This window comes from Anguilla rostrata, chromosome 2 (assembly GCF_018555375.3).
Source record: "Anguilla rostrata isolate EN2019 chromosome 2, ASM1855537v3, whole genome shotgun sequence".
In the NCBI taxonomy this organism is placed as follows: Eukaryota; Metazoa; Chordata; class Actinopteri; order Anguilliformes; family Anguillidae; genus Anguilla; species Anguilla rostrata.
The window spans coordinates 18,386,196-18,414,020 of NC_057934.1; the positions used below are offsets into that span (position 1 = coordinate 18,386,196).

A 27,825-nucleotide genomic window follows, 5' to 3' on the forward strand; every position below is an offset into this window, starting at 1 on the left:
TATTGACCTTACTACACGAGGACACTGAGGTCAAAGGTCACAGAAGATTCAATGAACCAGATGACTGAACTGTACTTCTACCAACCAAAGTGCTGCCTTCTATGGTTACAGATTCAGAGAAGGTCTATGGACGCTTCTATTCCATTAAAAAAAAACACAAAAAAAAACACTTTAATGAAACACCTTAGCTGGTTACCCTCAAAGTTCACTCAGGTTCATAACCTTAAGGATACTATGAGTCTGAGGTTGAGAGTCTGATGTGAGATAAGTCTGCCCTGCATCTGAGGATATGCTAGGCTAACAAACCAATTGTCAGTTATTTCATCTGGCAAATCCTTATCTTATGTAGGTGGGGCTCCAATTGGAGGCGGGGAATCAAGCTAACTCAGCCACGGACATGAAACATAACGCTGCCTAAAACATGCTATAACCAATCAGATTGCAGGATGCATTTCACAAACTGTAACTTCCCTTTCGCTCTAGAGATACAGCGCCTGAGGTAAAGACTTCCATCAGAGCAATTAAGACAGAGCTCAAAGTGCACTGGGAGGACATTATCTAAATGTGCATGGCTTAAGACATCACTCAGCTTTTTTTACTTTGTAATTCTGAGTACATTTAATATTTTTTCAGACAGATACTTTCTTTGTAGATGCCCTTGTTGTTAGACTTACACATGTGTGAGCTAACATCAGCTTAGCTAGCACTGGCACAGCTGGTAATCCACTACAGTAATTCAGTTCAAGTATCTAGCTCAAGGGGGACAGCATCAGGAATCTGAATCTACAGCCTTTGGGTTTTCCAACCACTATGGCACACCTATGGCCATAACAGCAAGAAGCCACATGGCATAGCATATCAATTAAGTTCCATAAACAAATGACCAGCAATCATTGTGAATCACTATCACCCAATTTTCTGATACTGCTTTAGTGTGATTGTGACAAAAAAAAGATCCTTCATGCGATGCAGTGCAACTTGGGTAATATCCCCATTTGAGTTGCGTCTGTTCGATAAGCGATCAATGTCGCTTCAGCGATCAATGCTAAGGCTGCTCCTTGTTTTGACAGAGCCCAGACAGAGACATCCTAAAGATACGATGAACAAAAACCAAGAGACTGTGGGTTGTACTTTAACCATTTATGAGCTCATCATTCCTTTGCAGACTGTAACGGCTCCGGGCGGGAGAGACACGTTTGTCACGCCAGTTCCCTTTTCGTAACCGCTCGTCTACATCAGCTGTGTTTTACGTAGTTTTGGTACTTTTTGAAAACAACGAAACTAAGAAAATTAAAAAGAAGTCTGTGCATGTCACTAAGAGGTTCTGTGCAGGAAAAAAACACCAGGCAATGAATGTCAGGTGACCTAAAAAAACCAGCTTATGTAGAAACTGGCGTGTGCAGTGAATGCTCTCCACTCTTCCTGCACACTTTGTTATATGAACCACCGTAAGGCAACCCCCCCTGCCCCTCCTCCCCAATGAACAACCCACCCCACATTCCCACCCCGTTGTACCCGCCCCCCCTGCCCCCCTCCTACACCCCCTTCCGGTGACGAAGCGCCTAATCGGCCTTGGCGCGCTTCCCTCCCTTGAGGTAGGACTGGTAGAAGAAGGAGGCGAAGAGGAGCAGGTAGCTGAGGTACATGAGGGACCCCCACACGATGTTGTCCAGGTACGAGGGGCAGCGGCCCTCCTGCATCCACATGTAGACCAGGCCGCTGACCGCCAGCCCCATCACCATCTGCGCGATCTGGGTGGTGGTGATGAGCATGGCGAACTGGCGGGGCACGCGCCAGCCGGCCGCCCGCGCCGCGTAGTAGCTGTACATCAGCGAGTGCACCAGGAAGTTCATGGTCATGAACCAGCCGCCGCCAGCCACCTGGTCCTTGTAGGAGTACCAGGAGTAGAGCAGGACGGTGATGTGGTGGTACCAGTGCAGGAAGATCAGCCTCTGCTTCCGCAGAATGATGAACACCGTGTCACCTGCGTGGAAGGGAACGGGGGAGAGGACACAGTCAGAGACAGCTTGAGATACACTCAAACTTCACATGCACACCCATATATGTACATATATCCACACACTCAAACATGTTCACACACATACACACAAAGGACACCCATATATGTAAATATATTCACACACTCAAACATGTTCACACACATACACACAAAGGACACCCATATATGTAAATATATCCACACACTCAAACATGTTCACACACATACACACAAAGGACACCCATATATATAAATATATCCACACATTCAAACATGTTCAAAGCAAGCAGCCATACCACCATGCACCCTGCTCCTGCCAAATGGCTGAAGCTAAGCAGGTGTGGGCTTGGTTACTACTTGGATCGGAGACCACCAGGGAATACTGAGTTGCTGCTGGAAGTTGTATTGGTGGGCCAGCAGGGGGCAATCTTCCCTCTGGTCAAATTAAACCCCAATGCCCCAGCGCAGTGACAGGGACACTGTACTGTAGGAGATGCTGTCTTTCAGATGAGACATTAAACCAAGGTCCTGACTCACTGTGGTCATTAAAGAGCCCATGACACTTGCCACAAAGAGTAGGGGGTTTTCCGGTGTCCTGGCTAAATTCCCAATCCGGCTCTCTCCAACTTGCCACCTAATCATCCCCTGATTTAAGTGGCTAAAAAATGTTCTCTCCCTCTTCACCTTCAGCTAATGTGTTCTGGCACAAAATGGCTGCCGTGCATCACCCAGGTGGGTGCTACACATTGGTCGTGGGAGAGGGGAGTTCCCACTCATCACTGTAAAGCACTTTGAGCGTTCGGAAAAGTGCTATATAAATGCAACGATTCATTCACATACACACAAAGGACACCCATATATATAAATATATCCACACACACATACACACAAAAGACACCCATATATATTAATATATCCACACAATGAAACATGTTTACACAAAGGACACCCATATATATATATAAATATATGCATACACGCACGCAACCGCATCTTGATTGCTTTCTTTATTTTTCCTCTGAGAGGAGACAGTGCTTCGCTCTCTCTCTCTCTGCTGAAATCGTTTCAGCCAGCTCAGCATCGCTCTCCTCCGCGTTTTCGGTTACGTCACCGCCTCACAGCTGGGCTGGTGAGAGGACGACTGTATCACTGTGAGACTGAGAGGACCCCAGCGCAGCAGTGAAGGCTGAGCCGTAGTATCAAAGCCTTCTGGGAAATTAACTAGTAAAAAAAAAAGAGAAAAAAACGCGGCTGCCTTTCAAGGTCAGTCCAACCCCACCACCGTGCGACTGTTTCCCCTTTCCTCTCGTACATTATTTCCTGGATGACCAATCACAATTCTCTCCCCCCAAGCCCCGCCCCCCCCCTCAGCTTGTCTCACCTAGCTCAGGGGCCTTGCTGAGGACAAACGCATACGCCCAGAACTTGCTGACGGGGGCTCGGTAGAAGCTCTGGTCGCACACGGACTGCTTGAAGCCGCTGTTGTAGAGGACGTGCAGCATGTACGAGCCGGTTCGCACAGCCCCGATGATGCTGCCGGGGACAAAACACAGGCAATCGTTATTATTAATCACTTCGTCGGGATCATCACACGTTGCAACTGCGTAGGTATGCGCTGTTCCACTTTCACTCGCCCCACAGGCAAGACGTGGCAAGCTAGGCGACCCCTTTGCCCCAGCAACTGGCATGAAGTCTGCCCTGCGATCTTAAAGTGCCTCGTTATGAAATTCAGTATTCTGAGCTGTAGGATACATTTTTAAATCAATACTTCTCAAATAAATACACATTTCGGTGAATTTTCAGCGCTTTAATACGTAACATAACAGAATTTTGAGAACAGGCAATTCAGCCCGACAATGCTCGCCATTTTCCTACCGCTAAAGTGCACATGGTGCTTGGGTTACCCACAAACTCGACAGTATCTACCATCATATCAAGCCTGGTTTTGAAAACCCCCAGAGTTTCTGCCTCCATTATTATTATAATGGTACCAGCGGACGAAAAATAAGCATTTCTTGGTTATTCAATTCATAGTAATAACAAAAGACCAAGCAAATGCATAATTCATATATGCATTATGTAACTTGTATATGATTAGCATTTGCAAGCCTGTGGGACAGACCTACAGCGAGCACTTATCGTGTGATTGACTCCAGAAGGAACAAAATTAGAATGAAAACCTCTTTATATAAGATATAAAACTATACACTGTGGTGCAGTGGGTAGCACTGTTGCCTCACAGTAAGAAGGTTCAGGGTTTGAATCTGGCCTGGGCCTTACTCTGTGGAGTTTGCATGTTCTCCCCGTGCTGTTTGGGTTTCCTTCCACAGTCCAAAGACATGCAAGTAGGCTAATTTGAGACTCTAAATTGCCCATAGGTGTGAGGATGTGAGTTGAATGGTGTGTGCGCCCTGCGATAGATTGGCGGCCTGTCCAGGGTGTATTCCTGCCTCTCGCCCAATGCATGCTGGGATAGGCTCCAGCACCCCCCGCAACCCTGCCCAGGATAAGCAGGTATAGATAATGGATGGATATAAAACTATATATTTTTATATCCTACATACATAAAAAAAATATATCTGGCTCCCATACCATATAAAACACAAGGACATAAAAATAACTTTATTCCAGGTGGCATGGACTGCAATAGCTAAGGTATATGGCTGCACCAACTGTCACCCTGATTAATTATGCTACTGACTTACAGGACACAGGTAATTATATGATGGATTTTTTGAAGAAGGAAAATGTCTTATACAAGGGCAAATGTGGTGTAAACCATAACTACAGGCAGGAAGTAAAAAAAGGAAAGACAGCTGTGATAAACCGTGAAGGGTTCTTCTGGTGGATCCGTAATGGTGTGGGTCACATTTTCCTGGCACAGAAGCGTTCTCTCACACTCAGAAATTAAGGTCGGTGTCAATCGTTAATGAAAGGCACCGAGCGATCTTGACCCTTTCAGCTCCCTCTTTCTTGCAGAGAAGGTGGTCCTAAAAAATGACAAGGTGCCTGTCCACCCAGCAATGGTTTGAGAAGCATGACAGTGACAGTTACCCACATGCTACAGCCTCCTCAGTCGTCTGATCTGAAGCCAATCAAGCATTTGTAGGATTTGCGGAATGCCGAGTCAGTATCTTCCACGTCCTTTAACAAAGCATCATTTAATTGACCTTCTTGTGGAAGTGTGATGTCATATTCCCCCAGCAGAACTCCAGACACTGTTAGAATCTATACCATGGTGCATACAGTCTATACTGGCCACACATGGCGGCTCAACACATTAAGTGACCTCTCACTGGGGTTTCCATTTTGTTTTTGTTCACTACTTGTATTTTGCCATGTATCTGTCACTGTTGCTTCCACCAAGTCAAGAGTTGACAAATCAGGCCACTATCTGAAATTAACATAAAACCACTCTCTTTTGGGCTCCACAAAAAAACTTAACCAATACTAGAGTAAACAGATATATTACAGAAAAAAGGAGATATGTATAGTCACATTTGGCCATTGTAATTCACACTAAAAAAAAATATTGCCTTCCTTATGGAAGAAGAACATATAATTATAGAATTCAATTTATTTAAATATTTGGGAAATAGGCTGTTGGGTGGCTGAACTCACCAAGCTGTGGTGCACAGATGAGCCCAGAGGTCTCGGATCCAAGCTGGACTGTGCTGGCACCAACAGTGGCCAGTAGCACCACAGGGCGACATTCAATTGCTGATTGAGTCGCCCAGGATACGGGAGGGTTCAGTCAGTTAGAGGTCTGCTGTTCTTTGCTTTCTAGCAACCCCCACTGATCAACCGGGAGCATGTGGACTACATGCTAAATCTGCATATAAAAGATCTTCCTCCTACTCTACTCGATGCAGGTTTGGCTGTAGTCTGAGAAAAGAAGCAGCTGGCGACACCATGTGCTTCGGAGGATCAGCAGTGGGGTTTGCACATGAGCACAGCTGCAGCTCCAGTTAACTGGACATTCCAAATCAGGGCATTGGGCATGTTCAGCCCCACATTGGGTAATGAAATATCCAGCAAGTAGACCATCAATAAATCATATGGATCTGTATTTGAATGCTTGCTAAGCAGCTAATTTGACAATCAAATGAAAAACTCTAGTCTAGCCCAGATTTGGGATTGAGAGAGCAAGAGGTGTTCCATTTTGGTATTTAAGGGGCCATATAACAACATTTTGTGCAGCATGGTCGCCCCTCCAACCACCCCCCCCATCTTGCAATCTCACACTGGATCTGGATTAGGGCAGACAGCTCCAGTCAGGCAGCTTCCGCTCCCTGTGCTGTATGTGGGACGGCGTACGCATCCCACCACATATTTCAAACAAACATCCCAAGCATCCGGCCTGAGAGGGGGCCTTCAGCAGACAGCACACTGTACAGTAGATTGCATATTGTACTGCGTATTGTACAGTAGCTGTGCATTGCCAAAAAGAAATGAAAACAGGAATGTTTTTAGGGTTATGGTGAGTTTATACTGATGTGAACACATTAATTGCTCACCTTTCTTTCTCATCAATATTTCTTACTCTAAATAGGAATGACAGAATGCAAGAGAGCTGGGTGAAAAGTTGGTCAGTTGTGTTTTGGAGGGGCGGTGGTGGTGGTTGTCATATTGTTAAAACAGCTAGCTCAGCTTCAAATCAATGGATGCTTTTGTTCTGTAACAGTTTATCTGTTGGAGCTGGTGGTGGAACTTGACAAAGGAGTCAGAGTGAAAACAGACTCGCCCAAGGCTTTAAACATGAGCCAAAATCTTGCTAACAGTGTTATTAGGCCAAACAAACTGGTGAAGCACATTGTATCTCTTCAGCGGGGCACCAAATAACATGCAGATCCAGGATCAGGTAATGAATGGCTAATTCATGTCTGGTCCTTTTGGCAGAGAAAGTTGGAACTGACCCAGGATTAGTTAATAGGCGAGGGGAGAGGAGGGGAGGAGAGGGGACGAGAACATTTACTGAACAATATTTCAATACACACTGCATTTAGTTTTTAAGATGAGCATCCCCAAGAAGTGAGCTACTGTGAAAACCCCAGACAGTCTCCAGGGTATACAACCATGGGATTTGGTCCAGCAACATCTAATGTAATCCTCCAATCAGCAGGCTGCCTCTGAAACCTAAAACCAAACGGCAGAGTGAACAAAGATACGGACCTGAAGTCTTGACGTAATTAACACCCTTCCTGCCGTGCACACTTTTTCTGCTGAGTGCACACGTGCCATTCCATAAAGGCATTCAATATTGGTCGGAGAGACAGCAAGCGGAGGAAGAAAACGCGATCAAAGCAGCAACGCAAACATGCGATCTTGACAGAGGCGGTCGGCGGTGTCTGCAAACAGATATTTAAAATATCGCAAACAGAATTTAAATAGACACCGTACTGCTCGAGGAACATTAAACAGGGCAGAGACGATGAAACCGGCTGCACCTGCATACGAAAGCATGCGGTCTTTCCGTACCTTTGCTCCACTTAAATTTTAATCAGCGGTACCGCGCCGTCTGTTGCAATTCATTGAGTGACTAATACATGATGTTTGCAAATATGCATTATGCCTCTTGTCCGCCGGTCACTTCCTGAATAGATAGGCATGTTTTTCCATAGGAACAGTACCCGCTACCCGTGCCATGTCCATTCCGAGCCCAACCGGTCACGGATATAAGCTAGAGCCATGTCTGCCCTTAAATTCAGATTTTCAGCACATCGACGCACCTGATAAGCAGACTCCTGGATCCTCATTTATATATTTAAAAAACGTAACAAGATTATAATGACAATAAACGTAATCTTAAATCATTTCCTTTCTGCATCTCGCCAAATGCACGCTGGGATAGGCTCCAACACCCACGCGACCCTGCTCAGGATAAGCTGTTATAGATAATGGATGGATGGATGGAAATCATTTCCCAAGGTGTGCTTACACTTGATTTCTAAAAATAAAAGACCGAAAAAAGTTACTTACGTTGGTTTAAAGTGACGTATTTGTGCCTTACCCAGCTGTGATATTTAAATCCAAAATGAACTTCGATTTGAACTCCAACTAGGCGAGTGCAGTCATGACTAAATAATACTTTTCTCATGCAGAACACTGCTTATAAGACTGTATTTATCATGTCTTAAATAAATAAATAACACCTGGGATTGATCACGCTTTGTGCACTCTTCATGCCTAAAACTATTTATCAAAATGTTATGGGCTACTTAATTAAAGCGCACACAGCCCACTTCTGGGATTCGTGTGCAGTCCTCAAACGTGCAGAACCTCCACATATACAGCAGGCAATCAACTTACATTCCGCGCAAACTTTACGTAGAGATACGATGATATTCATGCCAAAGTGGGATTTTCTGAAACAATTTCATTATAAAACTGTTTTATAAATGAGGCCTCTGGATGGTTCAAATCAACGCATGCTCTTCTGGCAGAGAGTTACCATGCCACATTTTAAGTGGGCTGCAATTTAGCCGCTGCAATTATTAAGCAGAATGCAACTTTGTTAGGTAACGCTAAGCATGATAAAACAGGTGCCATCAACGCCTCAGTCAGTGACGATCACCAGAGAGTCACCCTTTCCAGCTGTGGCCCCACTCTGAGGCCTTGCGCATTAGGTATAGACAACCACAGTTCTGTTCTATCAACGCTTCATAAAAAGCTGCCTGCATTCAAATCTTTGAGAAGAAAAGATGATTTTTAAAGTATATATAATTTCCAAATTAATTTTTATACTGATTTTGTATATTTATACATTCTGATGGTCATTTGAAGGACAATTTGTGAAAACAAAGAGCCAGATTCCCATAAATGCCAGATTGGACACCCATATATCCATATTTATGTAGATTAAAGCTAGGCAGCGTTTTTTTTTGTTGGCGTGGAAACTGCATGTATGGGGCGGTCCCTGCTGCAGTACAGATGGGGATTAGGATTATGTACAGTGTGATTGGGGGGAATAGACACTGCTCGCAGGGGCCTATTCGACTGCATATACTGCTTCGTCTATCCCCAGTTCTCTGCCATCTACATTCCTATGACAGCTACCTCCCAATTCTGTCATTCACATTCCTGTAAATTCAATTAAGATTAATAGAGGGGAGTCCTAGGAAGGGCCACAGGCTATACAGCAATGTTTTTCGATTCCTGCAAGACACTTGGCACAAAAGAATAACCTCTATACTGCTGTGTATCTTCATTCCAGCGCTGAACTGTGGCCAACTGAACTGAACAAACCTGCATCTCCACACGCTCCTTAAGAATTCAAAGACTTCCACAAGCAATTTTTGGCAACAATACAACAAGTAAAAAAGATTTTTAACAATCTCCTTTGTGAGGCTCATGAGATTCTTTTTTCTAGCTAACCTCAGTTTTCTGAGGTTACATTGACAGTAAGTACATGAATCAAAGGGGAGAAATGTGCAGACAATCTCTGGTGATCGTTAGTCTCAGCAGTTGTTTGGATTACGTGTTCGTGTACATCTTTATCTACCTGTGACCTTGCGGAGAACTGCATGTTCATGCGTTTGGTTTCGTAATGGGGAGGGATCACGCTGGTGTAGAAATGAGAATAAGATCATCTGTCTCTTATCTGGCCATCGGGACAAAAATCTCTTGCAGCTTCCCATGTACATGTAACATGTTTCTAAGGAAACCAGCCCTGTAAAAGGTCACGTTGAGAATTCCATCTCTAAGGGTTACCTTGGAGACCCAATCATACACAAACAGCTATACAGTAGGTTCTTACAGACACACATATGACAGAACAGTCCCGTTCAGAAGGCAAATTGTGCAACCATCTTGCATTTAAAAAACAGATTTGGCAAGGTCTGCTATCTTTCAGGGGCAGTGCACCACAGTGTCAGTCAGCAAAAAGAAATAATTATTTAATACCCACAACAAGAAGGGGACAATTATTTTGTAATCATGCCAAGGGCTGCCAAGCATGCATTTGGAGAACAAAGCAACACATCTGTTGTTGAAAATGAAGTGAGAAAAACCCCTGTCTAAAAATGGCTTACAGATGGCCAGAGTAGATTTGACACTGAACCTGGAAGCATGAGTCTAGAGTGAGTCAGGATGTTTTTGTCAACCGTCGCCTCGGTTTTCCACGGTCTAGGCACGCCAATGCGTCGATGAACCGCACTCTCAGCCGGTTGCGGTTCCGTTCAGCCCCGGGCTCGGTCATCCCAGGTCTCGGTCCGGGCTCAGCTATCGCTGTATCGGTCCTCTGTGTTCTCATTGGTCGTCGCTCCCCGTCAGTCAGTCAGTCAGCCCGTGGCGGCGGACGTTCGGCTCACCTGAAGATGGCGAGGCTGAGGGACCAGAGCACCAGCGGCTTGCGCAGCTCCAGCTTCTGCCGCTCGCGCATGAAGTGCTGGCCCCCGAACACCAGCGCCGCGTACAGGCCGCAGAACACGAAGGACTTGCTCCTGGAAAGAAGCAGGAAGTGTGTCATCACAGATCAGGACGCCGGTCGCACGCGCATCATTACACACCCAGACAGCACACATTACATACTCAGATACTGTCATACCCCCCCCCCACCCCCCCAGACGCTCAACCCCCAAACCCCATTCATATAAAGTAGGGCTCACAGTGCTCACGCTTTAACTGGAAAATCATTTAGGAGCACATCTACTAACTGGGAAGCATTAGTGTGCTCCTAAATTTTTCAACTTAGGAGCACATATGCTCCTTGGAACAAATGTTGGCGTAGAGCCCTGACAAATCATTACAGAGCTAGATATGCATAAAAATGCACCCAAAAAAAAATACACCCCAATCACCCAGGAACCCAGATTCCCTAGCCTTCCACCCCTATTAGACATTACTACAGACCAAGATATTTTCCATCGGAGCCATTATAACAGAGCCCACCTCTCCCATCGCAGACAAGGGTAAATGGTCACAGAAAATTAAAACCATTGATGAGTGAAGAAGAGCTATATCTTTGGAGGGGAAATGCTTAAATGAGACGACCGTTGTCATGGGCAGGCAAAGCATAGAAACCGCAAACGTTACCGATTCAGGACTGATTCCTCAACGGGGGCCTCTTTAGGCATCAGAAGCCCCACTAAGCATTTAACCTCCTTGTGATTTCAGAGGAAACCGAAGGTCTGACAACCCCCCCCCCCCCACAGGCTCTCAGACCAGGTCCCGGGGCCTCTTCATGCATGCTGTGCTTTTATTCCGGCTGACAGTTTAGCCCTTAGTTGGCATTTGCTGTGAACTCTTAATTTGGCGCAACTGCTTTAGCTTCAGTGAATCAATGAAAACATGCAATCTCTTTCTAATTGTAGAATTTACCATGGAGCTCACTGCAGATTATTAAGGCATCAGGCTAAGAAGGGTAAGAGCTGATCTGGCTGATTAGAATTTCCTCCAATGAACATGGGATGTTCATTCTTTATGAGACCTTTATTTCTGGAGGAAAAGGAAAAAAAAAAATGCAAATGTAGAAAATTTCAGACAGGTGCTGAACAGCGGGGCATAACGGATGAGAGGGAAGAGTCCTCACGCTGCCTTGAAGCAAACAAATACTATTTGGTGGGTGAGACGTGAAATGTAGTCCGGAAGGCAGGGGACTCTTGAGCTGTACACACGGGCAAAGGTTCGAACCCTGCCATGGCACTTTCTCTGCTGTATTCCCTCCTCTGTCTGTTACCCTCTCCGCTTTCTACCTCTCTGAATAAAAAAAAGGGTGGATGTGGAGGGTGGACTGTCTTGCTCTACTCATGACCAAATGAGGATAAATTATCCCTCACCATTCAAAATGGCCTTGTTAAGAACAATTAACAGCTCATTATTGAGGACTTGCTGTTAGAGCTGGACAGAAAACCAGGATACACAGGGGACCCAGGACCAAATCTGAGAACCACTGTCCCAAACCAGAGACAGAAGGAGAGGCACAAAGACCTTGTTCACACTTGGTTTTAAAATGCGTCTTGGGGCGATCGGATCACAAGTGGACAGCGCTAAATACAAGTGTAAACGACCACCAAGACGCATTGTGATCCGATCACTCAAACCACTTGCCGAGGTGGTCTGGGACGCATTTTCCCACATATCTTTTGTAGTGTAAACGCTAATGCGTCCTGATGCGTCCCCGACAAGGACGTAACAGGAATATACGTCATCGGTGCAGGACGTGGTGGTTGTTTTGGTGACAGCGTGCCAACGCTCGAAAAAAAAAAAAAGACTTTGTCCTGCCAATCTCACCAGTTGGAACAGCCCATACATGTATATTAGTTCTTGAAACATTCTTGTTTTCTTAGCTAGCCCGTGAGAAACAAATCTGGCGCTTGTCTGGCGAGGTAATAACTGCGCGGGGCCCTTTGGCCTTCTAGCGGAAGTGACATAGGCAGTAACGAAATCTGAACACAAGTGGTCAGCTGGACACCTTGGAGACGCATGATAGACACAGGTGTGAACGGCGATGTGTCTCGGCTGTCCACTTGTGTTCGGGTCACCGAAACGCATTTTAAAACCAAGTGTAAACAGGGTCAAAGAGAGGTAATGTGCCCCTTTATGGTGACTGGGATCAATCCGAGCAACAAAAATATGAAAGATTAAACAACCTGTTCACAGGGTAAGGAACATTTTATAAGAATTACCTTAACTTTTAAAGCAGAACTTTACACATTTTTAAAATTCCTTATCTGTCGTTGTAGTATGAATGGCCTATATGCATATTTTACATGGATGAAAGAAATTTAAGTTGATGAACAAAAATACCTATTTTCTGCGACTTTCTCTTCAGCTTATTGAAACTACAATCTTGTTTAAAACATTTGTGTCTATCTGTTATGAAACGATGCAAAAACTGCAGTGCAGTCTGGGAAAATTAGGCATTGTCAACAACCTAATGAAACACTGATGCTGTCAACGCGATGTCAAGCATGTAGCATAATACGTACAGAGCGACTGTGTGCACGTAGTGTGGGACTCCACACTGTAACTCAAGGTGAAATTGGTAAAAAAAGAGCAGTAGCAGTAGAAAACAGCAATCCGTGCATTTTCTTATCTCTTCTGTGATATGAAATTTTACTGTCCACAATCTACTGTCAGAAATTGTTTCCAACAAGAGACCAAGGTCCAGTTCTACCAGACCACACTTTGCACTTTGACCTGCTCTTTCGACGATGACTTTAATGAAGGGGTTAAGCCTTTTCAAATATTAACACGGCACAAAGTTGTGAGTTTGTCTGAAAAAAAGTGAGAATCAAAGAAAAGTAAAGCTTGATTTAAAGAACAATGTGCAATGAGATTACAGTCAATTTTGGTGCCAAAGGTTTGACATCAAGGACCACATTTAAATAACAAAAGTCATGTGCTTATTCCTCACAGACATCTATAGGGGGAAATCCCTGTACTGGGCAGTGAAGAATACTTCACACTGCCAAGGGAGCATCCCTAATTAAACTCTCGCATCTCTAAACATCTATGGTCCACGCCCACTGCCCTCAACTGCAGACTTCCATGAGAGAGGGATATATGTGCATCATCAAAATCAAGAAGTCACGCTCAGAGAGAAAGGGAGAAAGACAAAGTAGGCAGGAAAAAAAGAGAAAGAAATAAAGAAAGAGTGAGTGAGAGAAGCGGTGACGTGGGAAGGGAAGGACGCAGAAGACGAGAGGTCAAACAGCAACTCTGAGGAGAGCCGCTTTAATGGCCACTTATGTCAGCTCAGGGAACAGAGAAAATAACAGAGGGAGGGAAGGCAAGGGACGGGGGGAACGAAAGCACAAAAAAAGAATAAGTGTGCTCTTTCAGCTACATTTATTCGCTAATCAGCAAAATGGGTGCTGATGCAGACCTAGCCCATTAATCACAGGGAGCTGGAGAGGACTGGTGTCAAATGCAAGCAAAGCACCCCTGTTTCTACCCTAATTTCCTCTGACTGGCAGCCTCTTCATCCAGCCACCCAATGCAAAATTCCAAATGGGGGTGGGTAATAGATGTATAATATAAAAAAATGTATAATAACGCTAAAGACTATCAGTGTGCTCTCATGGGTCAGAAAATATCTTTCTAGCCAAAAAAGATATGATAGAGTCAAATACATGACTAATGATCCAAGTTGGGGGAGGGGGGGGTGTACAAAGGGGACAGTACTTTGCCTTCTTTGCGAAACACTTAAGCTGCACAGATCTGCTGCTGCAGCTGGGAGGTGATAATGATTGCTGCATTGATATGTTGCCTAATAATAATCACCATCATCGTGACCGTCATCATTTTCAACACAGTATTTCCACAACCCGCACTACTACTACCATTCTGATTACTACCACCTCTACAACAAATAATACATACATTAATAAGATTACAACTTACCAGACATTCAAATAGAACAGTAATTGTATACAGCTGATAAATGATGCATGCAGGTAGTACCTTGCTCAAGGGTACAGCAGTCTTAATGAAGCATATCGCAACACCTTACAGTGCTAATGATTAAATAATAATAATACAATCAACAGTATGTGCTATGAAATGTGCTTGTCAGATGACCCTGCTGTGCATATGGGGCCTGATTCAAGTCTTTTAGCATATGCAAACCTAATAACAGAACCAATGATTTGTGCAAACTAAAATAATATGACCAATCATTGATCAAGATATTGGTTTTGTGTGTGCTAACAGGTTTTGCACATGCTAAAAGGTCTCAGTAAATCGGGCCCATGGCGTTTACCTGGCCTAACAGCAATGGCTGGAGCACCCTGCGGTCACCTACACTAACACCTCCTAGAAGAGCCGCATGAAACATGCTGTGGCACTGACGGGCCGTGTGGTGCAGTTCGTAGGGCGGCGGGCCCTTGAGCCGCACGCGAGTCCGCAAAAGGCTCAAGATCCCCCGCCACGGCACTTTCTGAGGTGCGGCCCCTTCTCGATCTGTTACCCTCTTTGCTATTTATCTGTCCGAATAAAGCACAAAATACAAAAGGAGGCCAGACTGTCCAGTTCTCCTAAACAACAAAAAAGGAGTATGCACTGACACTGAAATGGAACCTTTAAAGATACCTTTAAAAAATATGTACATATAATGGTTATCGCTGGTCAGTGAACTGTGACCAACAGATATGCCTCAGCACTCAACAATACATGATTCCACGTGTCATGGGTGGAGGCAAAAAAAAAAAGGCAGTCGAAGATCAACAAGGGTCCCTATAAAGACCCTTATGTTACAAAAGAACAACATGGACTAAATGAGGTTACCTGAACCTGGACTGAGTGGTTGAGGATTTGAGTCCAGGGTAGGTCACTGTTGTTGTGACCTTTAGTGTACAGTATCAAAAATAATAAATAAATCCTATATAAAAATCATACATTAAAAAAAATCGGAAAATTATAGCCCCCAATCCCTGGTTGGATTTTTAATTTCACCTACAAAATCAAAATCATTTAAGACACAAGACACAGATGGGTTAATTGCATAATCAACTACTTTGATTGATGAATTACTTGCAGCGTAACAATGCAATGCAGTGCAGCCTGTGGCTCTCCAGAATCAGAGCTGAGGACCCCTCACCTGTGTTACACTATTGTTTAATGTATATGTGGAACATAAATGAGATAATTATACAGCATAAAGATTTGTGATGTCTACGTTCACATGATACTGATATGTAATGACTTTCCAGCAATAACAATTCTCTGAACTAGTTTCAAAGCTCCAAATATAAGAACATGAGATGATAAGCTGAGGAATATATATATATATATTATTGTGTGTGTGTGTGTGCGTTATGCAAGACATTGAACATCATACCATGTCATGTTATTCATTGCTTCACAGTAAATTAAGTATATGTAATTGTGCCATACCGCTTTGGAGAGAGGTTGTCCCTTCGTTTACGATGCTATTACATTCAGGTAATTTTTCAAGGTGCATCGCCGTATGAACGCCTGTGAATCGAGGGTCAAACTTTGTCCAGCATTTAGAATGGCTATCTTAAAAACGGCTGATAATCAGTATCCTATTGAAATTAATCAGTGATGAAATTAAACGACTTGACGTTTAGCAAATAGGTGCATATATCGGCTGATTCCACCGTCTTTAATATCAAACTAACCACCGATGCACGTAATTTGTACTTAATTTGACATCACCGCAACAATAAAACATTTTGAGAGATGTCACTATTATAGACAGGGGACGCCTTCTCCAAGACTGGAAGAAGTTCTCAAGGACATTTGAAGATGCGATAATCGCTCTAATTAATATTGACCTAAACACATTCCACAAAATGTTGTTTTGATAATCATCCGAAAGGGGTTCGTGCATGCGGGCTGAATTCAAGACTGTATATTATTAGCAATGGGTAATTGAAAGAACTTACGAGCTATTCAAACAGAAACTGTAGGCTACCGCCAGAAAGCAGTTTGAGCATGACATTGTGGAGGAGACCAATGGACCAACCCACTTTATGTGCCTGATGGGAGCCAATCAATTCTGCTGTAAAGCATTTTTATTAATATCATAAAGCTGTTGGCCGTGTGTCGTTTACTTACCAGTTTTCTTGCATCCATTCGATTGCAACCCTCTCGTCAAATCGTCGTTCGAAGTCATACTCTGTAAGGGGGGGAGGATACTCCGTCTCGTTCATTTTAACTGTATGTACAGCAGCAATAATTTCTGTTCTTTTCCGCGATTTTCACCCGAGCAGATAGCAGGCGTCAGGTTGCCAGCAAATGTTCAGTCTCACTACAGATCTGTTCAATAACTAGTAGCCAATGCAGAAGAAACTGAGGATCGTGGTTATTAACTGTGGAAAAAATGGTATGAATGAATGAATGAACGTATATCAAGTAAATTCTGTGTGATGACCGAAACTGTTGCTAGTCTGCTAGGACAGTTGTACTTCCCGGCTGTCAAGCAAGCACACAAATCGAATCGACTGCCGGACGCAGTACCAAAGCGTACACCCCCTTTCTCTCCCGCAAACGAGAATGAAGGAGAGAGTGATGAAACACCTATGGGAGGAGCTTATGTAGGGTGAGTTTATTTCTTATCCTGACGTAAACGCGCTGGCATCGGTGATTGGTCTTGGTTTTCTCAGATGAAGAGATTAGACCAATCACTGATTAGTTAATTTTATTTTCTTTAAAAAAATGGTAAATTCCACTGCCCGCTCACGCTCTCATCATACAGTAGAGGGTGATGCTGATTGGCTAAACGTGATATACCCCATTTACCTCCATTTTGGCTCTAATCTTTTCACAATGGTTAAACCGCATGGAAAGGCCATGTGGGGCGGGATGCGGGCGAGCAAATAGTGTAGCAGTGAGGCACTTGGTGTTTTACTAAGGCATTGTACATGTCCAACATATAATCTCAACAAAAACGTTTCCAACGCTCAAAAATGTTAAATTACTCCCGCATACAAAGTACTGTCTGTAAGTCATTATTTAAAACGTGCGAAATTTAGGTGTTCCGTTAAAAGTATTGATATCAAAACGAGGCCAAAGTTATAACAATTAATAGTGGTTATTTTAGCTAGCTCACACTGGCGGTTGTGGTCATTCAAAGTTTCTCAAAAAGAAAAAAAAAGCTCCTGTTTACAGACCCAGGATATCACAGGTTATATCCTACACTGCCATTTCAACCCTTGGCTACAACATTAGCTGATGACACATCTGTCTGCAATGGCGGGACACAATTGCCTTGTTTTATCTGAGTCAAGTGGATTTATGTTTCCAAGGTTCTTAGGGTTACCACTACATTAGCTCGTAATTGCAATTACCCACAGCATAAATAGCATGCTGTTCAGCAAGGTAAATAATCTGTTAGTTGACATATCACACTACAAATATGCATTTCTGTATTATATTATTGTTATTAAAACTGGCATGCTTTATTGGTGAATAATTTGTGAACAAACATGGGTACTAATAAGACTCATAAAAAAGTATTTCAAAAAGCTCCCAAAAGGGCTCGGCTCCATGATGAAGTTGAGATATTATAGAATGTTGTGTCCAATACTTTGATGCCCCCTACTGACCAACATGGCTATAAAACCCTGAAAACGAATCTTGATTGTCTGGCTCACTGCTGATGTTCGAGGACCAGACCAAGTTTTAGGGATCGTAAATCCCCTACACAATATTCAATAATGTAATTTCAAGCTCATGAATGTAATTTGAGGATAATTAACCATTTTTATGAGGCATTTATAAAAGAGGCTGTTCTGTTTTACTTGCACAGTTGGTGTGTCCTTTCTCTTTGTTATGTGAAGGAAAAGTAAAACGAAACTTCAAGAAACAGCTCTCAAATTGTGCCTGACAGAGATTGAGCATCTGCAAAATGGCAACTAACCCATTGTTTCAGGAAGAGGAGCTGTGTTGTTCTGTGTGCTGTAATGTCTTCAAGGACTCTGTTGTCCTGAAATGCAGCCACGTGTGCAGAATAGTACATAATTGATCACACCTTGTCTTCTGTAAGGTTTAACTTTGGTATAGAATTTTTTGTCATAGTTCAAGACCGTTACATAGTTTTTTGTAAACCTGTATATACTTTCATGACATTTAAGCACCTCATCCTTAAACTTATGCACCTGACCTTGTTATAAATTGTTTGTTGATGGTTTCCTTTAAACTACATTTCTCAGAAGGAAAAATAGTAACATTTCATGTTAAAATGTTCTTTTCAATTCTGTAATTCACCTGCTGATTTGCACAGTTATTGTACTACAGCATGTGGAGGAAAACCTCTTAGGTTCGGTGGGTGAGTCGGCGATGTAAGAATAAAGACTAGAAATTATGATTTCTTCTAATAACCTTTTTATTCTCTTCAATCAATAATTATTTTCATGTACATAGGTCTCTATGGGAGGTCTCCAGTACCTAAAGACACACAAGAGGCTTCTTCCATTATGTTTTACATCCTTTATACAACCAGATTCCTCCTACCTGATGTTATCTTCCTTTAAAATACTCAATTCCAGCCTAGGTCAAACCATGTTTCACCAGTTAGTTTAACAATAACTATATATAATTTTCAATTTTAATCAATGACAGATATTTCACTACACAACAACTTACCAGCAGAAATGTATATGATGACTTGAATACACAGTATTTGTTCTCATAATTACATTGTTTATCTTCAGTTCAAAGTCATGCACTTTAAATGCATTCAACATACTGTAATCCAAATGAAATATTTAACTCATATACACACCACCATGTTCTAACAGACTATGTTTATATCATTACCGTTGCTGTTAATACTTTGCTTTTCATTCCTTTATTTTAATAGAATATAATCTATACAATTACTGGATATAGCAAATCAGTTCTTTCTAGGTTAGTGTCCTTTCTCTTCTCTTGCAACTCAAAGGTCTTCTGCACAAGACTGTTTCCCAACAGAAGTTACTTACAAAATTCCTCTAAGTAAATGTTTGCATTTACAACTGGGGTTCAAAGATTCTCTAGGTAGTATGCATCAGTGTACAAGGAGGCCACTGTCTTTCCTTAGTTACAAATTCTTAGACATAACACAGAATACCTACTGTTCTTCAGTGATCATCCCATAATCACATACATTTAAATATATTCTTGATTCCCCCCATAGCAACTTGAGAATACCCCAGGCAATGAAGCCCAAGCAGTTGGAGGTGGTGGAGTTGGAGGGGTGTTCGCGATTGGCTCCGATGGTGTTGTGTTGGGGGGGGGGGTGGCGGTTGTGCTGTGGGGTGGGGGGTAAGGGGTTGTTGGGTGTGTGTGCGTGGGGGCAGCGGCCTGGCGGGCGCGCGTGCTAATAGCATTGATAACCACTATATATGTATAATTTTATTTTATTTTTAACTTTTTTTTTTTTTTTTTAATTTATTATTAGTATTTTTTTTTCTTTTTCTCTTCTTTGTTTGATTATTGGTTTTCTTTCCTCTTTTTCTGTTTTGTTCTGGTTTGATTAGGTCATTTTATTTTATGACTTTGTTTCCTCCTTCGCTCTTTTGTTTTGTTTGTTTTTGCTTACTTAATAATATATATATATATATATATTCTTGATCAGTACAATCTTTAATAAGAAGAAATGTAAAAACATTAAAAGAATGAAGAAGAAGCATACTTCCACAAGCACTAATGCATTTGGTGCAGGCAGACCATGATTGCCCAGAAGGGTTGCTATTATGTAATAAAAGGAGTGGACGTTGTTTCCCAGGTGCGGCACTGACATTACACTCTTGAGCAAGGTATTTAACCTGAATTGCTTCCGTAAATGTCCAGCTATAATCGGTGCAGTCTGTATTTGGACAGTGACACAATTATTTTGTTGTATTGGCTCTGTACTCCAGCACATTGGATTTGAAATGAGGTTAAAGTACAGACCTGTAGGAATTACAGCAGTTTACAGCAGTTTAAGTCACTCGGTTCAATGCCTCTATTTATCCTCCTGAGACCATGGACAAAAATGGTCTTTTATTTTATTTGACATAAAACAAGTGTCATGAAAGAAACATGTTGCAGTGAAAATATTTTCTACAATATGAATTATTTTTATTGAATATCCCTTGTAATATAGGTATCCACATACTGGAATATATATTGGTGGGAACATGCAATGGGGCTGGTTGGCAGAAAGTTAAAATGCTATAGCTACAAAGAATGAAGTGACACATAGAAATAATTTGAGCATTTAATTCAAACCAGAACCAGAATACATAAACATTCAACAGAATTTCTGCCAATTTTTAAACCAAATAACAGTTTTCGTAATTGGCCTTTATATTAATGGCAATTTAAAGAAAATAACATTTGATCACTTAATAGTATTTATGATCTTTAATTCTCTCATTTAAAATGAAAAACACAAATTGTTATATATTGACAACCATGACAGGTTTATATTTCATAAGAGAATTTCCCCTCTGGAATCAAAATTAAAATTAACCTTTTCAAATGAAATTGAACAGCCAATAACCTCCAGTATTGTAATTCTACTCCTCCTTTCTCTTGCTTGTGCATGTCAATGTGTGTGTGTGTGTGCACGTATGAGTGTGTGTGGATTTGTGTGTATATGTGTGTGGTGTGTATGTGTGAGTGTGTGTCTGTGTGTGTGGTATTAGGAGTGACTGAATTAATGCAGTATGTTGTTAGATTAGACTAACTAGCCTGTCAATGTGTCTGTGTCTCAATCAGAGTCACATGAATCACAGTTCTGGCAGATGTAGGTTGGTAGACCTGGAGTGCATAACTTGTGTGCCCACTTTTTGCAATATTTTGTTTTGAGTCTTCACCTGTCTGACTGCCTCTAGCATAATGTGTGCTGGTGTCTTTCCTCTGTCTGTTTTTATTATAAATTTTCAGACCATTTTGACCCCTACAAGAAATTTTTAAATGTTTAAAAATATTTCCAAATACAAAATCCATATTTAATACATAATAAGTTTATGTTCATGAGCAATTAACCTACAATCCTGATAAAAATATAATGCATAATTTATAATAATATAACCTACAACATATAATAGTATTATATAATATTAATTATGTTTAACATATGTAAAATGCACAAGTTAATACATTTATAACCAAATGGTATACCAAGTACAATGTGGTAATCATGTAACCAACAACATTGGCTTACTAATTATTTGAGTACATTTTCAATTCTTAATATGTTTTTGACATTCTGCAAACATTGGACTTTTTTGACACTGAATTGAACTGTCCTCACCTCAACAGTTTTTGACCTTCAGATGTTTTGACAGAATGGATGTGTTCAGGTCAAGAAGGCAGTCATTTTAATGTTATATTTTTGTGGCAGCACCCTTTAGTGGCCTGGAAATTAACTGTGCCAACCAACCCGTGTGCCAACCAACCACGATCTCCCCTACACCTTAGTATATGGCTTCAACGAGAAAAAAACGACTCCTAACAAATGTGTCTCAAATCCGACCATAAAGTAATCGCAAATTTTGCAGCAAGGTAGAAGAAATACGTCCGGAAAACCTCAATATGCGTCAGTGTTACCGGCTAACATTGACAAACAAGACACATACGACCATCTAAATGCCAACGGGTTTTGGGCACATTTTAACGTGAGCGCAACGTCAAGCCAACCAAACATGCCCACTGGGTGTGCTCTTCGGATTCAATAACAGTGCGCCCCAAAGTAAAACTGAAAGTCTCGCGAAAAACATTGGGTAGCCTTACAGAGACGGGGTGTAGGCCTACGAACAATGGCGATAAAACCGTCGTTTTTAGAAGAGGAGCTCCTCTGTTCTGTGTGCTGTGACACCTTCAATGACCCTGTTGTTCTACAGTGTAGCCACAGCTTTTGTGACGACTGCCTGCAGCGATGCTGGAAAGAGAAGAGAAGTCGAGAGTGTCCCGTCTGTAGAAGGAAGTCATCCGTTCCCAAGCCTCCAGTTAATCTGGCTTTAAAGAACATCGTGGAGTTGTATTTAAAACAGAAAACCCAGAGCGAAGCCGAAGTCTTTTGCCGTCTTCACGGAGAGAAACTTCTTCTTTTCTGTGAGGATGACGACGAGCCTCTTTGCGTCGTGTGTCAGACTTCAAAAAAGCACAGAAATCATCAGCTCTGTCCAGTGGAAGAGGCTGCTCTAGATCTGAAGGTATTTAGGCTATTCAAGAAGGAAGTGTCTTGTTTGTGCTCGCTGTCATAGAATGTTAAACACATTTAAGGTAATCGCAATCATTCATTAGCCACGGAAATTCTTTAAAAATAGGTATTTTTGCGTGTTTATTTACCTTCTACTGCCTTACGAATAGTGTTCGTCTGGAATCCTTTCTTGTGTTCATTGTCTTACTCTTTTTCATGAAACACACGACTGAAAAAACTGTATACATTAAACTTTGGATAACTCGTATACTTTAAGCTTGGCATAACTTTAGGTAATTAGAGAAACAATTGTATGACTAGAAATTTTAATCTCAAATGGTTGTTACCAGTAATATTGCCCATAAAAGCAATTTTACAGATAGAATGCATTTAATCTGCTTTGTTGCACTTCCTGATACCTGATACCCTCTGGAGGTAGATAAACAAAATGGCGCATTGGATGCTCTGTAATAAACTGTACATTGATGTGAGTGCAGTAGTCCCCCATTAAAGGTTGGGTAAAATCTATCCTCTGACTCCAAGGTTAAGAGATACTACTGGAAAATATATATAACCAGCTGAGAAATAAGGGCCTTTACATTAAATATCTGTAGGTACACTACAAATACCTAAAGAACAAAACAAAATAAATAATGTAGCTACAATCTCAGAGATATGAACCATTCATAAAAAGGAAATGTTCCTAAAGGGAAGCCCTTTATTGGAATGGTCACTTGCGTTACTCTAGCCTTACACACACTCTAGTTCATAATGATAAATTGCATTATAAGGTAATAACAAATAATCATACAAGCTGTAAGGAAATCACATTATAACATGCATTATTTCGCCTTTGTTTTTGAACAATAATCAATCATCTAATTCTAGAAAAACCTCAAGACTGCACTGGATCCCATGAAACAGAAACTGCAAATATTCACTGAAGTTAAACAACAGTTTGAGAATATTGCAGAACACATCCGGGTAAGTACACATTAAAAAACATCTGTTTTTAACCTTCACAGCACCAAATGTAGAAAAATATTATCGCACATGGTGCAGTGCTGCTGCCTCAGTGACAAAGGGTGAGATTGGTTCCTGTTAGACACCTGTCTGCACGATTGCACATGTGCACTGTAAGTTACATATCGCACAATGGGTTGCTAGACACCTGGTTTTAAAATTACAATGTAGGAGACAGCTGCTGTACGTCGCTGTCTCTCCTTCCCTCTCTCCCGCTTTTGACAAGAAAAGGAAATTCTTTTTTAATTAAAGACCTAAAAAAAGACCACAAATTGTCTCAAACAAAACTGAGACTTGCAATCTGGATTCAGTCAATAAATAATCTGCACCTGCCTGAAACGTTATACAGAACATTGTTTACTAAGAAAACACGGTGGCTATAACGTGGGAAAACTACGAAACTACGATGGTGGAGGATTGATGTTTGTGAGTGAATCCTTGCGAATGTGACTGGATTTTGTGTGTGCGAGGCCTGGGTCATGTGTGGAATGTTGGGTGGGGTGATGTAAGGCAGATGGGCCTTGAGAATACAGGACCTAATATTAGATTACAATGGACTGTGTGAGCGGAGTCTGCTGGAGCTGGTTTCTGCCCATATAAATGGTGGGAAAACAGTTTGACAGAATACTAATTCCTGTGGATGAGAAGCATTTAAGTGCACCAAGAACAGGTTGTTCAGGAAAACCTATGAACATTTTTCCACCAAAGTGAAAGACACTGAGATAAAATCTACGTCCCATTCAGCAGCTTTCCTTCACACAAATTGAAATAATGTCAGTCAGCTGCACGGCAGCTGAACCGCACTGGACCGCTTGAAATGGGAGGGTGACAGATTAAATCCAGATGAGTGTTCACTGGCGCCATCTGCTGGCAGACAAGTAGAGTTGGCAGTAGAGGGGCTCTGGTGTTGCCAAATGTCGCCCGAGGACAGACTGCCAGTCAAACTCCCTTTACCTTTCATAATGAGCATGTAAAGTAAATTTGCTTATATTGTTCTTTAGAAAACTAAAATTATTAATTGAACTTTTCACTGCTATTAACTTCAGTTATTTCCAACACTAATAGAGGGGAGGACCTAGTGAGGGACCACCACAGTACAGTGCACTGTATCTAAGACAGGAAGACCTTGTTATTGCCTTTGTTATTGTCCTTGTTGTTGTTGTTATCATCATTATTGTTGATAATGATTGGAATAAGAACCCAAATAATCATATATTGTAATCATTTCACTGTTTTATTCATTTATATAAAGTCATTTAAAATGATTAATTTATACCATATTAATTCATATAATATCATAAGTTATTTTAGAAGAATACTGTAAAGAAGAAAACTCCTTTGAAGATGATATTAGAAATGTTAAAGTCAGTTATCGTTCAATATCCAGGACAAGGTACTTCCCTCTCTACTGAAGAGAACATTGACATTGCTTAACCTTTTAATGTGATTAGAATGTTCTTAACTGCTCTTTCTAATGGTGATATAACAATCACTACTGACTTAGAAGTTTGAAAACTCATTCCAAAAAACCTACTCTTCAAAGGGTTAATGCAGTTTTTTTTTGGTTATGTTTTTTTTCAGACTCAAGGTCCCGACACGGAGATGCAGATAAAGGCAGAGTTTGCGAAGCTCCACAGGTTCTTGCAAGACGAAGAAGCGATAAGTCTAAGTGCGCTAAAGAAAGAAGTGGATCAAAAGAGCCAGGCAATGAAGGAGAAGATAGAAAGCATCACGAAACTTGCCTCCGCACTTTCAGAAAAAATCACAGCTATACAGAAGGTCATAGAGAGTGAAGACATCTTGATCATAAAGGTAGCTGGTTGATTGACTTGCAGTTTCTGAGGCTGTTGACATGCTCAGGTTTCCTCTGAGAAAGAGATGTCCATGACACACACACACACACATATGTTCCTGCTTTTCAGTGCTTAATTTAAATCTTGATTGGCTAAAGAGTCTCCACACCTTGTTTCCAAGGTCTAAATTGGCTGCTGATAGTAAGGAAATGAAAAAAACCAGCAGACACCGGGGACCTCCAGGACTGGAGTTTGAGACCCCTGCTCTAGGCTACGACAGCTATCTTTTTATTGATGGGACTATAGAACTATTGCCTTTCAAATCTCACGTATCTCATTCTGTTGTGTTTCTGTATGTTTCAGAGGTACAAAGATGCCAACAGAAGGTATGCCCCCTCACCTGTCTTCCTCTTTTCTGTTTGTCACTTCAAAGCCCACATTATGTGACGGACTCCTGCTTTTTAACACAGAGCCCAGTGCACACTGGAGGACCCGGAGCTGCCTTCCTGGGGGTCGCTCGTTGATGTGGCCAAACACCTGAGCAACCTGAAGTTCAGAGTCTGGGAGAAGATGCTGGATATGGTGCAGTACAGTGAGTGACTGGTCGAAGCTGGGCACGGGAGCCAGTCGTCCTAGATTCATATGTTTATTTTAGTTCTGTTTTCCTGTGCTCTTTTGAAGGTGTTCTTTCTTCTATGGTATACGCGTGGAAAAACCTAAATGTTTTCCCTCTTGCTCCGTCAGCTCCTGTGACTCTGGACCCCAACACTGCGGCCCCCTGGCTCTGTCTGTCAGAAGACCTGACCAGCGTGAGAAACACCGGGTTTGTGCTGCAGCGTCCCGACAACCCGGAGAGGTTCAACCCCTGCGTGGACGTGCTGGGGGCCGAAGGCTTCGCCTCGGGCAAACACAGCTGGGAGGTGGAGGTGGGGGACAAGCCCGAGTGGACCATCGGAGTGGTGAGAGAGTCCATCAACAGGAAGGGGGCCATCACGTGCGACCCGGCCAGCGGGATCTTCGTTGTGACTTTGAGGGCCGGCGATGTGTACGGAGCGGAAGGGGTCACTCCCCTCACGCTGAAGAAGAAGCCCGAGAGGGTCAAAGTTCAGCTGGACTTCGACACGGGGGAGGTGTCCTTCTTCGACTCCAGCGACATGTCGCTCATCCACACATTTTATGACTTGCTACCAGAGAGGCTCTTCCCGTATTTCTCTCCATGTGTGAACATCAATGGCAGTAACTGTGGAGCCATGCAGATCTGCCCAGTGAAGGTGTCTGTAACAATTAGTCAGTCCCAGTGATAGTGTTTCGGTCATGACGTCATCCAGCTGAAGTTATCTGTACCAGTGATGTCATCCCATAAAATATTTATAGAATTCTGACTTGAATAATGTATAATGTATATGTTCCAAATAAAGAATATTTTTACTTTGTCTAAAGAGTAAGACATTATCTTTCTGTCGGTTTTTTGACCAAGTAAACATCACTGATATAGAAATGGTGAGAGCACTGGAAATGCTATTATATTGTATATGTAAATATATGTAATTGCATACAAATATTTCACCCTATCTAGTTATCTATTTAAGGTTCTGTTGGACGTGTGAGTTTACTTTAAAGTGGCTGTCTTTAATATTTGATTTTAATATAAAATTTCACAAATTTTTTTTTAATACTATATTCTGCATAATTAGGATATTTTGATGGAAGATGGATTCTGAACCATCCTGCATGACAAAAGTTTGGAAAGGAATTAGGCGAACAGGGATTTTTCAATTGGTATTTGTATAGTATTGATGAAAGTATTAGTATAACAGAATATTATTTCCCCATGTTTAGCATACAAGCTATTTATCTGTATTCATTTTATACAGCGTTCTTTGCTTGTCTATATAAAGGGTGTGTATAATTTCGGAGGGCGCTATAAAACTGATATCAGCACATAACAGCAATTACGGAAAAACCAAATTGTTTGAGCCTTTCCAATTGAACCCCACATGCACACACACACACACACACACACACACACATATATACACTCACCGGCCACTTCATTAGGTGACAGGAGTGGCACCCGGTGTGGTCTTCTGCTGTAGCCCATCTGCTTCAAGGTTTGATGTGCATTCAGAGATGCTCTTCTGCATACCTCGGTTGTAACAAGTGGTTATTTGAGTTACTGTTGCCTTTCCATCAGCTCGAACCAGTCTGGCCATTATCCTCTGACCTCTGCCATCAACAAGGCATTTTCGCAACAGAGAACTGCCGCTCATTGGATATTTTCTCTTTTTTGGACCATTCTCTGTAAACCGTAGAGATGGTTGTGCATGAAAATCCCAGTGGATCAGAAGTTTCTGGAATGCTCAAACCAGCCTGTCTGGGACCAACAACCATGCCACGTTCAAAGTCACTAAAATCACCTTTCTTCCCCATTC

The 27,825-nt window shown here is 42.0% G+C and overlaps 2 protein-coding genes across 3 annotated transcripts; one reads left to right on the forward strand and one right to left on the reverse strand.

Annotated features, from left to right (window-relative positions):
- Positions 1–1,534: 1,534 nt before the first annotated feature.
- LOC135247477 (very long chain fatty acid elongase 6-like) lies at positions 1,535–16,971 on the reverse strand. Of its 2 annotated transcripts, none has more exons than XM_064320966.1 (4): positions 16,523–16,971; positions 10,309–10,440; positions 3,381–3,532; positions 1,535–1,984 (listed from the first exon to the last, which is right to left on the reverse strand). In XM_064320966.1, the coding sequence occupies exons 1-4, from the start codon at positions 16,615–16,617 to the stop codon at positions 1,563–1,565; spliced, it is 801 nt and encodes a 266-aa protein (XP_064177036.1). In that variant the 5' UTR covers positions 16,618–16,971; the 3' UTR covers positions 1,535–1,562. The 2 variants fall into 2 exon arrangements, with proteins under 2 accessions (XP_064177036.1, XP_064177037.1); XM_064320967.1 differs by lacking the exon at positions 16,523–16,971 and adding an exon at positions 15,836–16,503.
- A 5,062-nt stretch (positions 16,972–22,033) lies between these two features.
- On the forward strand, positions 22,034–26,826 carry LOC135247484 (E3 ubiquitin-protein ligase TRIM35-like). Its single transcript, XM_064320976.1, has 6 exons — positions 22,034–22,590; positions 23,466–23,561; positions 25,182–25,412; positions 25,757–25,779; positions 25,864–25,985; positions 26,138–26,826. Exons 1-6 carry the CDS (start codon positions 22,195–22,197, stop codon positions 26,692–26,694), a joined length of 1,425 nt encoding a protein of 474 aa, XP_064177046.1. The 5' UTR covers positions 22,034–22,194; the 3' UTR covers positions 26,695–26,826.
- Positions 26,827–27,825: the final 999 nt, after the last annotated feature.